General features: G+C 42.5%; 1 protein-coding gene across 6 annotated transcripts in view; it reads left to right on the forward strand.

Annotated features, from left to right (window-relative positions):
• The window catches only part of PALLD (palladin, cytoskeletal associated protein), a 345,921-nt gene that overhangs the window by 271,765 nt on the left and 59,347 nt on the right, over positions 1–14,809 (forward strand). For all 6 annotated transcript variants that reach the window (XM_075066366.1, XM_075066363.1, XM_075066362.1 and 3 more), the window contains one exon: positions 559–1,248. In XM_075066366.1, the coding sequence (XP_074922467.1) occupies positions 559–1,248 (690 nt within the window). The remainder of the gene's footprint in view (positions 1–558; positions 1,249–14,809) is intronic.

Genomic DNA, 14,809 nt, shown 5'->3' on the forward strand with positions numbered 1-14,809 from the left:
TTAACAAGTGATTCACCGGCACCCAAATAAAAATCAAACCTTTTTTAAAATTCAAAAGATTTTTAATTTCTATTGTGGTGTCAGCTGAAAATAAAAGTACTAAGAAGATCACAAAAAGGACTTTACTTGCAGTATTTGCAGGTCTGATGAAATAGGGAACTACAGGAAATCTGCCATCCCAATATCCAGACCAAAAAGGTTTGAATCTGTTGGGAAAAGCGTTAAATAAGTATCCAAACCAAATCTCCTAACTTCATTGAGCTTTTCCATCCCAGCAGAGATTCATGGCTTTATTAATTATAGAGCTTACAAATGGTCCTTTAGCTATAATTAAGTGTTGTAGCAGTTGAATAACTGATGTGTGTTCTTGCAGGGACTTTGCTGTCAAGGGGATAGACTTAAGGATCAGATATGCAAATAGCTCTGACTTCCATTGGCTTCTAAAATTCCAGGTGACAAAATGGAGCTCAGTGTCTAGATAATGAGGTGGTCTCTTTATTTTAATCCTCTCCTCTCCCATCACCATCCCTCTGATTAACTTTCTTTCGTCTCATGCAGGGACCCTCTAAAACTACAACAACTGCAGAACCAAATTCGTCTGGAACAAGAAGGTGGCCAGCGGTACCATCACCACCAGCAACATCAAAACCCTCCCCCATCTCCTCCTTTTCCTCCTCCCCCTTCTTTCCAGGAGCTGGTGTCCAGCCAGTCTGTCACTTCTCCGGTGCAAATGAGCATTCTCAACTCCCACACTTCCCCAACCATGCAGTCATCCAGCACTTTCAACTACGCCCGGCCTAAACAGTTCATTGCTGCTCAGAACATCAGCCCTGCTTCAGGTTATGTAACTCCTTCATCTGGCTCTTCCACATCCAGCCTGCCATCCCCTATGTCTCCAACTGCCTCTCAGAAACAATTTGGCAGAGCACCTGTTCCCCCTTTCTCCCAGCCATTTGCTCCGGAAGGGGAGTACTTGTGGTCTCCATCTTCCTCTTCGCCCCCTCCCCCACCTCCACCAGTCTTTAGTCCAACTGCAACATTTCCAGTTTCTGATTCCTTCCCACTTCCCCCACCCCCTCCTCCTCCTCTCTCTTCCTCAGTTTCCTCACCTTCCCGCAGCCTTTCTCCAACTGCTAGATTCTCTAACTCCAGCCAGTCTCCAGCAGCGTTCCTCAGCTCCATGTTACCATCCCAGCCACTGCCTATATCTGTTAATGCACTAGGACTTCCAAAAGGTGTTATGCCTCCGTGAGTATACACAACTAATGAACTTCTTACATTTAATTTTATTGTTTATTAATTTTATTGCTTCTCCATTTTATAGCTTTTTGGGCTCTCTGCACTGTGGCTAACTGAGAGGGGGTGGGGGAATGACTGATTCTTGAATCAGTGGAAGGAATTGCAAGAAAATTTCCCTTCGGGCTAGAAGTCTTGCAGTCACTTTCATAAGGTGATACTTGGCCTCTGATTCTAGTGATTTCTGTACATGGAGGAATGTCAGGGAAGAAGACACTGATCAGAAATCTCATGCTGTATTCTGCTTATGGAACAAACCTGCAGGGATGGAAAATGAAGGGGCACAATAGCCTACTGATATTTAGTTATATTATTTTGCTCAGGGTGGGGAAGAGAGGACGTGGTGCTGGAGATTTGGAAGAACTGTGTTTAAAAAACAGGAAAAACACCACAGACTACATCAGCTCCACATATTTTCTCTCCCTTTTGTCTCCCTGCAGGGCTAAAATATTGTTCTGGAGCATGCCAAAAGCCCAGAGCAGTTCAGTTTGTCTTTCCATTGGCACTAGGTTCTCATTCCATTGTTGGAGAACAAAGAGAAATGCTAAAGAACAAAAAATGAGAATAGCTGTATCCAAGGCTTATTTATAACTTTGTTTAAGGGCTTTCTAAACATGTTCACAGTATCAAGATAACTTGCTCAACTATAGATTTGGTGCAGTAGGAACTTCTGTTATTTCACTCCAAGGTATGTGATGGACGACAAGGGAGAGATAAGATGGATACCAGAGTAGTGATTCAGGTATAAGGTTTTTTTTAAAAGTGTTTGTCTAGATTTACATGCTGTGTCTTATTATGATATTTGATCACAAAATAAACACAGTTAAGGAGAAAATGAATAGTTTCATTCACTCTTGCAGTCACTCTAACCTTGTTTTGTTTGCCTTCCTGTCTCCTCCTTTCCAGTGTCTCCATTCCTATAGTGATACCCAGTTCTAGTATTTGTTCAGGAACAGGTTTGCAGGTACATGCAGCCCTGGAATAGTGGTTTTTGTGTGTAGGGGGGTGGGTGTGGGGGTGGGTGTATGCAGCCCACAAAGGTCCCAAGCTGCCCTGAGTATTTTACCAGTACTCAGTGTAGCTGTTTGTGTGTGACCTCCTAAGGCACATTTGGAAAAATTCTGTCAGTTACTCCAAGATATTAATGAATTTGTCTGCAATGTAAACAAAACGTTGTAATCTTAATTATAACATTTGGTGATGTTAAAAGATCTGTTACATAATTCAAAAATCAACTTGTTCTGTCTCTTTAATTTTTAGCTTTATTTTTCTCTTTTCCTACCAAATTTCTTCTTTTCTGTTACTGTATGTTATCATATCCTTCCTTAGTTTTTTTCAGTCTGTTTCCCTTTTGTCTTGTTTTCAGTATTCTCATTCCCATCATCTTCTATCTACCCTACCACTCTTTCCTGTGTTTCTTCTCTTCTTTCTTCCCCCAAGTTCTTTCAGCCTCTCAACTTCCATATTTCTATCTTTTCAAAATTTCTAATTTATTGTCCCATCCCTTCTTACCACCTCTGTTTCCCCTTCACTCCTCCCTCCTTCTTTGTCATCTCTATCTTTCTAAGATCCCCATTACTGTAGTACATGAGCACTCTCTGGTCTCTAATGTATTTATTCTCACAACACCCCTGTGAGGATATCTCCCATTTTAGAGACGGAGAACTCAAGCACTAGAGGGGCTGAATAACTTGCCCAAGGTCACACAGCAAGTTGGTGGTGAAGGGAGGAACTGCCCAGGTCTCCCAAGTTCCAGGCTAACACCACAGCAGTTAGACCATCTCTCCTATCCCTTTTCTTCACTTTACTCACTTTTTTTCTCAGCTCTCACCCTCCACTAACTCCATGGTTGTTGCCTGCCTGTATGCGTCTCCACAGACAGAGCCAGTTAGTAGTATAGATGAGACTAGACTGAGCAAAATTAACTGACTGCCAAGTGATGTAGGAGGAGCAGAAGTTGGTCAGCTCTGCAGTCTGTAAAAGGAAAAAAGCCTGGATGATTAGCAGTCCAATCCTGGCCTGTACTCCTTCCTATCACCTTGCTATTGATGTCCATTCATTCTAAAAGGAAGACACTGTTTCCTTGATAAGACACTGAAGTGGGGTCGTCTGGGTGCTGAACTTGGAGTCGAGATTGGGCACTTGTCATTTCAACTCTGACATGCATCATGAGCAAGTCATTTAATTTCTCTGTCTTCATTTCCTAATCTATTAAATGGGATTACAAATGATACATTATGCGTTGCTGAACATGAACTAGTCAAAGTGTGGAATGCATTCGTAGATGGAAATGAGCAGTATCTTTATCAACATCGGAGAGTCCAGTATAAGCCAAGGTCTAAAGAAATGGAATTTCAGCTTTAAAATAGATTTTTACTACCCTTGACATCAGTGGGAGTAGGGTTGGATCCTTGATTGTGTTTTAAATACTTTACATTAGTTACCTTTCTTACCAACTGCTTTTATTAAGAGAGAACATTCTTGCAGCAAACTTTATTGTCACTTTCAATGCCGTCTCCTCTCTCGTCTTTTTATTGTTGGTATTTCTTTGCCACTTTCCTAGTATCCTTGAGGATCATAGAATATCGGGTTGGAAAGGACCTCAGGAGATCATCTAGTCCAACCCCCTGCTCAAAGCAGGACCAACACCCACTAAATCATCCCAGCCAGGGCTTTGTCAAGCCAGGCCTTAAAAACCTCTAAGGATGGAGATTCCACCACCTCCCTAGGTAACCCATTCCAGTGCTTCACCACCCTCCTAGTGAAATAGTGTTTCCTAATATCCAACCTAAACCTTTCCCACTGCAACTTGAAACTATTGCTTCTCGTTCTGTCATCTGCCACCACTGAGATCACAGCCTAGCTCCATCCTCTTTGGAACCCCCTTCAGGTAGTTGAAGGCTGCTCTCAAATCCCCCCTCACTCTTCTCTTCTGCAGACTAAATAACCCAATTTCCTCAGCCTCTCCTCATAAGTCATGTGCCCAGCCACCTTATCATTTTCATTGTCCTCCCCTGGACTCTCTCCAGTTTGTCCATGGATATCCACATGAGATGTTCACAGTTCATGTTTATGTATATGGTCTTCACATGATAGTTCACCCTCTTCTGCCTCTGTACTGGCTTCCTGTGACAATGGTAGTCAAAGATCTGAAAAAAAGAAAAGGGGATTTTTGAACTGCTTAATCTTGTGTCAGACTCTGTAATATAATCTAAATAGCTTGTCATCCAGATGAGTTTGAATTCTTGTGGAATACTTTTAAAAGTGATACTTCTTGGTGTTCTGATCACATTAGTATATATTGTATATTTGTTATATTTCTTTGACGTGCTCTTCATTTGAATGTAATGAAGAAATATTGTATTCAGATTCAGAACTGGCTGGATTATTTTGGCATTTTTTTCATCGAAAAACAACTTTTTGATTAAATTGAAATTTTCAAAAATTTAGTTATATTTTTGTTGAAGGTCTTAGTATTAAATTTTTAAAAATTGAAAATGGAAAAAAAAGAATTTTTTGTTTCATTTTGGTGGGCAAAATCCTACTTTCTCTTACTTTTTAACTTATTTTCCACTAGGGAGAAAAGATTATGAATGGAGAATATAAAATACAGAAAATGTTCTACTCCCCTGCCCCCACTGAAACAAAACAATTGAAAGTTTTTGAAAAATGTTCAAAAAATTGTTTTGGAATTTATCTAGCCAAAAATATGATGGAAAATGTTCAATTAAATGAGAAAAAAATTCATTTATTTAAAAAAAATAAAGTTCATCAAATATACTTACTTATTCTGGACCAGCTCTATCCAAGATTCAAGCAAAGCATGTAGCCCCCCACAACTCTATTTCATAGGGTTCCCCATTTCACAGCCACCGTTGAGCATGCAGTCATCTCTCCATTTCCTCATAATGGATTTGCTGTGCCAACTGGGTACAAATATGGACTAGAGAATAAGTAATGTGTCTAGATTGGGGGAGCGGAGGTGTTTGGATAGGGTTACAGACAGTGCTTAATTTGTAATTAGAGGTGCTGGGGCTCAAGCAATTTTTTTTTTTACATTCATAACTGAGGCAATAAGCCCAGAGGTGCTGGGGCTATGAACTGCCAAGCTAGAGGTGCCAAGGCTCAGCCCTGTCAAGCCCTGGCACAAATTAAACATTGGTTACAGACAAAAAGGATGGAAGTTTCCTGTAAAATGGAAAGCAAGAGAAACATGTGATTGAAGTAGCCCACATAAGGTCAAAGTATCAAAGGAGACATCCTGAGCTCTCATGAGTCTGACGTCAGCATACAGCAACTCTTATTCCATACCCTAATTCCTGTGTGCTCTAGCTCAAACAGGAATTAATTCATGGAAGTCCTATGGCCTGTGTTATGCAGGAGGTCAGACAAGATGATCACAGTGGTCACTTCTGGCCATACAAACTATGAATCTAGGAATGAATTAGGTGGCATGGAAATATGAGCAAGAAATAACACAATGGGTTGAAATGACAATGGGATAGGATTCCCATGAGTTAGGGAGCCCCCAGAAGCTGTGGGTTTGGCAGCAGTGTCTGAACCAGTTTGTTCGATATGGTTTCTAGTTGGATGGTTTTGATGAGCTAGTTTGCTGCAAGTGTATATAGATTTATAGTCCGACTATCCAAAATTGTGAAAAACAACAAAAACCTAATTGAGTAGATTTCTGGGTCTTGTTCACAAATGTCTGACATTCAGATAAAATGAAGAACAGTTCTGGATATAATAGTTCAGAGTAGTCTGACCTTTTCAATGCTGTGGGCCAGATGCTAGTTTTGGGGCACTTTCATGGGCCATATACAAAAATATTCCAGATTCTAGAATCAGATCTTTTTTTAGGATTTTGGATTTAGCCTTTAAAGCATTTCTGTGTAGGGTTAAGAAATGATAAAATTAAATAAGAGTCTATTCAAGATAGGGGTGCTCCCAGGAATATTTCAAATGGTACACATGTCCCTACCCTTCTCGACTCAGGGAGGAGACTCTGGACAGGGCTTCACTGGGGTCAGTGCACTGTCTCTGCAGAGGTAAAATTCCCCCTCCCCACTGCCTATGGGAAGGGATGGAGTGCTAGCTGCACTAACCCTAGGGAAGGCAGGAACAGGGAACCATGAGATGAGAGAACAGGAAATCCAACCTCTCCCCCACCCCACACCCAACCAGCTCTCAGGTTGCACAGACTCAGCAGCTGCCTCCTCCCCTCCTGACAATGCCTGGGACAATGGTGCAGGCAGCCCATGGCCAGGGACCCACCGCCCTCACTGGGTATGATGGGCTGGGGTGCCCATATTCCTGCCCAACAGGTGAGCCCCTACTGGAGTCCTGGTGCTGTGACCTGGGAGGGGAGGGGACTGGAGGCCTCAGCACTTACCTAGTCTCCATCCCCAGGTGGGGCAGCTGCAGGGATGGGGGCTACAGCTTGTATGCTGGGGCTTTCCATGAGGAGTTGGGCTGCAGGGGACTATGTGGTACTGGGACAAATCTGAGTGAGAAACACTGCAATTTGGTTGGAGTTGGTCCTGATTTGAGCAGGGGGTTGGACTAGATGACTTCTTCCGGTCTCTTCCAACCCTAATTTTCTATGATTTTATGTTCTACCATGTGCTGGCATTCTGTATGGTAGACATTGTTTTGTTTAAGCAGCAGAGAATCCTGTGGCACCTTATAGACTAACAGACGTTCTGGAGCGTGAGCTTTCGTGGGTGAATACCCACTTCGTCAGATGCAGGAGTTTTGTTTGTTTGTTTTACAAAGGTATTAAGCAAGGGCAGTGCTTGAAGTAACAAAAATCAAATTGTTTTCCACCACAGTTGAACCATAATGTTTTCATATTTTCCCCCGCCATCAGCCTGACTATCCCAGAGCCCCCAAGGGAATCCCAAGCACTCCGCCAGTTCTGCTCTCTATTTTATGCAGTCCCAGCCCTTTCCACACTCACCTCTCTCAGCTCTCCTCCTCATTTCACACAGTCCCGTCTCTTCTCCCTGTTCTATACTCCCACAGCCTGGCTTCCCTTCCACACTTCCCCTCCTCCCAACTTGCCTCCCCTTCCCTCAGGCCACTGGTTGGACCAGCTTGTACTGGTTCATCATTAAATATTTATTTGCACAATTTTACTAAGAAAAAATGTCAATTGAATAAAATACTTAGTGCTGCCAGGGTGGTCAAATCACTTTACAGTCAGTAACACTTTCACCTAGTGAGACTAGTAAGGGACATAGTGATCACTTTATCCATCCATCAAATGCAGCCACATTTGGAACGGAACACAGTTGTTTTTACCACTGTATAGTAACATTTAGAGAGGAAGTGAAGAATGCTTTAGTCAATTAACATTTCAGAGAGAAATAATGGGGGCTGAATATTGTTTATTTCTGAGTTGGAATTTGGCCAATACCCTATTGCTCAATCCTTGTTCTTGGGGGTCTCTGTTTTTCCTATTCTAAAGGACTCTATGTATTAGTAGATTTATTAGTCCAGCTCAGCCTTCAGCTATTTATTGGTCCAGCTCAGCCTTCAGCTATTAACTTCAAGGGGAACTACACATACTGACAGAATCCAAAATCATGACCGTTTTGTTTACTAACAGAAATGTATGGAGGCTGGAACCTAAGTTTCATCAGCCATCACAACAAAAGTTTGATACAAACCCAGATTTTCCTCTGATTTGCACCCATGCATGTCAGTAAGTTTGGATGGGTGTCACTGACAGCAAAATTTTGGCCCACAGAGCGATTCTATAAATGCAAAGTGTAAACCACTAGAAAGAAAGCATGGAATTACTGTCTGACAATGACAGATGGTATCCCTTTCAAAGTAGAATAAACATGCATTTTCAGTTATGAATATATCAGTTTAAAAGAATCTTGACCGTAGGACATATCTAGTTCTTTCTTTCAAGCAGTTGCATTCTTCAGTAATGTTGCCTAGGTCACTAACAGAGGAAAATATCATGATGCACAGAGCTTTTAAAAGGACATGACTGTTGACGTAACTTTGTACTTGCTGTTGCTATTTAAATAAACCTTTTAAAGAGAAAAGAAAACATCCCTTTGGAACACTTCTGTAAAATTAACATAAACAATATTTTTCATCATTGCTGATGCTAATTGTAATTGCTGTTTCCATGCTCTTCAAAACTGTAAATCAAAGCGTTATGAGGATAAGGAAGAGAGAGAACAGGAGAGAACAGTGCAATGTTTTTGCCTTTACTTGAGCCAGAGCAGCTGGTCTGCTCTTCCAGACTTATTCTGTACATTGAACTTTGCCTCAGTAACTACTAATATGCCAAATGTTTTACTGACCTCCAGGTTCCCTGCATATGTCAGTGATGATAGTGAGCATCATAAGGGACAGCCACCCATGTACATGCTGTCACCATAGAACTCTCAGACCCTCATTATGAAGGACATGCCACACTTTAGAACACAATTTATTGCTGTCGTATATAAATCTGGCATTTATTTTCCTGGTGTTGTGAATTATGTCTATCACAGTTTGCTCAAACTGAGTTTTTAGTCAGTGTGGTTTATGCCAAAACATTCATGTGTTGGATGGGGCTTCTGAGAGCCCCTTGCTTAAAAATTCCACCACCAAATTGAGGGTAAAGGTTAAGGTGATTTCCCTGCCTCTGAGGGAGCGCATCTCGTCTCTGTAACGTTCATTCATCCCTGCCAAACTTATCTCTGGGGCTCATGAAAATAATCTGAAGTGAAAGTTTTCTGCCATTGAAATGAACTGAATTTCAGCAAATGTCAGGTTTGGCTGTTTTTGTTTTTTAGTTTTCCAGTTTGCACTCAGGATTTGTCACAGGTCCAAGGGAGAGAACTTCTATGGGAGCCCTTTATGAAAATGACAATTTATCATTCTGCTAAACTAATGAACCCCATTGTTCTTTTGCCTTACAGTAACACCTAGAGGCCTCAGCAGAGATTGTGACCCCATTAGGCTAGGCACTGCACAACACAGAGAGCTCTTTTCCAAAAGGTCTTACAATCTGAATAGACAATACAAAGGGTCGGAGGGGAAACAGAATCATGGAGAAGTGAAGTAACTGTCCCACGGTCATGCAGCCATTCAGTGGCAGAACCAGGATTAGAACCAAGTTCTTCTGACCCCTCACCTAATGACTTTCCCGGTAGACCACACTACTTCCTATTGTTAAAAGCTTCCTGCCCTATTGTCCTCCCCGTGTCCTTCATCTTGAGCTCCACATATAGCTCTCTAGGAAGCTAAGTCCAGTATGGCTATCAAGGATATGAGCAGATTCTCCTCGGTTGTCCTATGAAACATCCATATGGTTTTTTTAAAATGGAAATTTTAAATGTAGTGAAATGTGCACACGAGTTACCAAGGAAAATATCTTCTTTTCATTCTTCTTAAAATAAAATGACTAAGTACAACCACCACATATCCATACTGTAAGGGACAGGGACATAGGCGGTCTTGCCTAGTGGTCAGAGCTGGGCTGGGGTCCACACATCAGGGACAGTAGTCTTTGAGCAGGGATCAGAGGGATTGCTATAGACCGGGTTCAGTAAGCAAGAGCTGGGTCAAAGTCAAGCCAGGGTTGGAAACTGGAGATCAGAGAGAATACTAGGCTAAAATCAGGAGGCAAGAGTCAGGACCAGGATCAGGCTGGGGTCAGAGGCCAGTCTGGAGTTGCAGCAGGACTAAGGTCTGTTTTGTTGTCCAGGCAACCTCCTGGGGCACTCTCCAGGGTTAAATACGGTGGTTGGCCAATCAGAGGGCCGCAGGGTACTGTCATTCTGGGTCATTTTGGGTGATACTTCCTGCGGCACTTATTCTCCACAGTGTGCCTCTGCATTGTTTCTTGGTGTCACTGTGGGACTGTCAGCAGTCACGGGCTCTGAAGATCTAGGTTACAACCATCCATCCGTATACATGCATTTGAACTTTGAATGCCAAGTTGTGCCCAAGTCACAATTATAAACTAAATATTTGTGTGAATAATGATGTGCAAAAAAAATCTGGCAAACTTTTTTGGCAAAAAATGCCATTTCAATTACACTGAAATGTTTTGTGAATTTGTGTTGGTTTTGCTAAATTGTTCACGTAAAGAAAAAAATCCAAAAATGTCAAACCATTTTGAGATTTTGGTTTGAGATAATTTTTTGAAATTTCCTTCAATTTTATTGAACCAAAAATAAATCGAGACAAAAATCTTTAAAAACTGGTTAAAGCTGAAATAAAGTGTTTTGTTTTGGGTTGAACAAAATGTCTCATTCAACCCCAAATTAAACTTTTTTACTTTTTGATACTCTGAGAATTCCAAAAAAATCTCATTTTCAGTTTCACCCAAATGAAAATGTGGTGATGGTTTGTGGTTTTTTATTTTTGTTTTTTGTTGGTTTGTTTTTAATTGCTGGTGAAAACATCCATTATTCTCAGTGTGAGAGTTACTCTACTTGTGAGTTACTCAAGGCTAAGTAAAGTACAGACCAAGAATTTTACATCAAGGGGAAAGACACTCGAGGTTGGTGCAGTAGCCAAAATCCTGACCTCCTGCATCTTGACCGTGGTTGCATCTGGAAGGCTTTATTTTCCAGATGCTTTTTATCCATGTCTTTTTCCAAATGATTGCTGAAGATGCATATGCAAAACATTTAAAAATGACCAGTCACTTACTGTCAGTCTAATCTAAACAAACCGGTGATGCACGTGCACTCTGTTGGAGAGAGGGAGTGTGTTCTGATTGATTTACCTTGTTTTGTAGCTTTTTGGCCTCCCAACCTGGCTAGTATCCTTTACATGTTGTCCCTGTTGGCCAAAGCACAGAACTTTACTTCAGACAAATAATTTATGAAGGGATGGTCATATATATGCCTGTAAATCAGTCACAGGAGCTTCTTTTCTTTTTATGCAAATATTAATTGATTTTGTATATAAAAACAAGTTATGGTGTGTTGGTGGCAGGGGTGCTTAGTGCACTAACCTTTCAACAGTTGGAGACCAAGGTTGATTTTGGATAAATCACAAATATGACTGAGTTTGGCCTCCTCTCAGTCCCTAGTGGATGTTTGTTCACATCACATGTATTTGGCATGTTTGTCAGTCACTGCTCAAGAGAGACCCAGGACTGCAATAACTAGAGTGTTTCAGACTAGGATCCATGGGTGTGTTGAGTAGGGAAATTCGCGTGTGTCCTCCTTCTCTACCTTTGGCTCCAGTCAATGCTATATTATTTTCTTCATTTTCATGACTATCCATTCCAAACACAACCTTTACAATAGATTTATTTTGCCTAGATTACCAGAATTTCAGAAAGGGCTGGATTTTTTTTTTAATTGAAATCAAATGTGTATGCCCATCCTTGGAAAAATGTTTCACAATGGATATGGCATAATCTCAATTATAGGAGCCAGGAGGCACTTGGGCCCAGATCTTCAAAGACATTTAGCCTCCTTCCCATTGAAATCAATGGAAGTTAGGTGCCTAAATATCTTTACTGATTGGATCCTCAGATACTTGTGTTGATGAATGACAATATGAAAACCTAAGTAAGTTGGTAATTTGCACAAGTGGAGTGGGCTTGATCTGAAACTAAAAAAAAATCGTTGTGGTTTTTATTAGGTGAAAATGCCTTTTAATTGCATGCCTTGCAGAAATGACAGTCTTGAGTGATATGAACCCAGCTTTTAGGTGAGTGGCTCCCTTTTTGTTGCTGAATCTCTGAAAAAAGGCTCAAATGTGCTGGGAAATATGTATTGTACATACCTGGTTTCATCCTAGCTGATCTATGGGTAAGACTGATTTTTAATCAGTCTCTTTCCTTTCTTGTTAAGATCCTTTCCTGGGGGAAGTAGGTGAACTTTGTTATCTTTGTTTCATTTTGAGGGTATCATCCCTTAGTCAAGACTCTGCCGTAGGCTGTCCTTCATTAAATCAAGTGCAATTAATTAGTACTACTGAGAGGAGCTGAATTTGGGGGGTTTAAAACCTCATAGTATGTATGACAAGACCAAACTAAAAACATTTGTTCTTTATGTGCAGCTGTAGCTTCAAAGCTTGTGACCCATGCTTACCATAATTCCACATTTTAAAGTAATTGAAAATACTTTACATGGATGGGAATTTGCGGTGTGCCAGAAGCCAGAACAGACTTTTGTAAGGCTTTGGTTATAAAAGGAGAATCAAATTAATGTTCATTTGGATTTCTGTGAAACTGAGCAACATTGATGGCAAAAAAGGACACATCCTTGGGACTGTAACAACCACCAGTCTGTTGCCCTTGTTTACTCTGTCAGAACAGTGGGAAGGAGGAGTGGAAAGAATCCCATCCAATGCGCACACTGTAATCAAAGCATGAAGTGTTGCTGGTTTGGCCTGCTTTCTAAATAAATGTTACAGAGAGTATTCAAAATAGGTTGGAATTGAGCCAAGGTTCCAAAATTCTCTGCTTTCAAAAGTTTCTGCATGTGAAATAATTAAAAGTAAAATATGTGGAGTGTCTATGGGAAGTTTTCCTGTGCCCTCTCTGGCCAAAAGAATTCAAATTTATATGCTTGAAGTTATGTATCTAAATCCAGATCTGGGCCCCAAAATAAGAGGGGGTTTTGGAGGTGCTGAGCTCCTTTGAAGCTCCCTTTGAAGTCAGTGGAAATTTTGGACTGATTTTGAAAGAAAATTTTCAGCCACAGTTTTGTGCTAACAGTTATTTGCACCTATATTTTAAGTCTGCCTTTTCTTATTGTGTCCTACAGCTTTAATCCTCCCACTGTGCACTGAAAATCACATTAGATAAAAAATTCACATTCAAATGCACAAATAAATTGGCAGCATTTTGTCTGTTGTTCCCTAGAATAGGCTAAACATAGGCATGGGAGTAGCCACAAGCAAGAAGAAGATTATCAGGACACACTGTGTCCAGATAAGTACATAGGGTTGGTGAAACTACTTCAAAAGCCAGCGAATAGATGGTTTGGGTGACAACCAGAGCAGCAGAATGGTAATCACTTGAGGTGGTGGTCTGAACTGATTGCAACAACCATGGGGGGAACTGGTGTTGCTTGTTACGGGGGGCCATGCCTTGGAGTGTAAACTGTAAATCCAGTGGTGAATGAGATGAGTGGGCACCAGCAGGGCTGCCCAGAGGGGCAGGGCAAGTGGGGCAATTTGCCTCAGGCCCTGGGGCTCTGCATGGGCCCCCACGAGAATGGCTGAGGCTCCCTCCCCGGCCCAGCCTGACCCAGTCTCTGCCCCTGTCCCAGAGCCTCAGTGCAACCAGCAGCGTCCCTGGACAGCAGCGCAGCATGGCTCCGGCGGGGCCCCTGAGCTCTGCCCCACTCAGAGTCGCGTGGTAAGGGGGCGGGGCTGCGAACTCCAGCGGGGCCTGAGCTCAGCTCCCTCCGCTCAGCCTGGAGCTCGCAGCCCTGCCCCATCACCACGTAGCAGTGAGCAAGGAGGAGCTCAGGGGCCCTGCCGTGGCCACGCTGTCTCTGTCGAGGAAAGCTCCTGGATGGGCTGAGGCTCTTGGTGATGGGGGAGCCTGGGGGTAAGGGGCCGGGGCTCGGGGGAGAGTTGGCTGCAGGACAGGAAGTCCCAGGGACAGGGAGGGGGCAGAGGTTGGTGCGCAGAATGGGTGGGGGTTGGATTGTGAGGCAAGTGAGGCTGGGTGTCCTTGTCAGACAGGCATGGGAGTCGGGCTTAGACAGGAGGTTGGGCCAGTTATGGGGACTAGGAGAGGCAGATGGTGGAGGTCCCCCGCGGGGTGTGTGGTGGGGGTTTCGGGGAATGGTGAGGGACAAGGTGGCAGGATGGCTGGGATTCTGAAGGGTGGCGCAGTCGAGGGCAGGAAGTGGTGAGGTCAGATGGGCAAGCGGCAGGCTGTTGGAGGCACAGCCTTCCCTACCCTAAAGCTATTCAGCAGTTGAGGCTTGCAGAAGAGCCAGCTGTTAGCTTTTCCATTAGGGCTACCCATCCTTTCACTTCTAAAGCCAAATTATAGTCTATATTTAATCAGTGCCATAGGAATTCATGTCAGGGAAGGGAAGCTTCATTTAAAATTAGCACTGGGGAGGATCACATGAGAAGAGCAATATCCTTCCAACCTACCAAGGGAACCCCGCATTCCCATACATTCCCTGAGGCTCCAAGGGTTAATTCAGTGGTTCTCAAACTTTTATACTGTGACCCCTTTCACATAGCAAACTCTGAGTGAGACTTCCCCCTTATAAATTATAAAAACACTTTTTATATATTAACACTATTATAAATGCTGGAGGCAAAGCAGGGTTTGAGGTGGAGGCTGACAGCTCGCACCCCAGTAATAACCTCGTGACCCTGAGAGGTCTCACCCTATTTGAGAACCATGGTTATTTGATTTTAGCACCTGTTCCATTACATGCATGTGCTATTTTAGCATTTCAGTTTCACAACATAGCTATCCCAGATTCTGGAACAAGCTCAAATGCTCAGTTCGTGGAGTAGTACATAGTCTATACTAAAGACAAACCAAGTATCTGTCTCCGTT

Source organism: Chelonoidis abingdonii, chromosome 5, assembly GCF_003597395.2.
Source record: "Chelonoidis abingdonii isolate Lonesome George chromosome 5, CheloAbing_2.0, whole genome shotgun sequence".
In the NCBI taxonomy this organism is placed as follows: domain Eukaryota; kingdom Metazoa; phylum Chordata; order Testudines; family Testudinidae; genus Chelonoidis; species Chelonoidis abingdonii.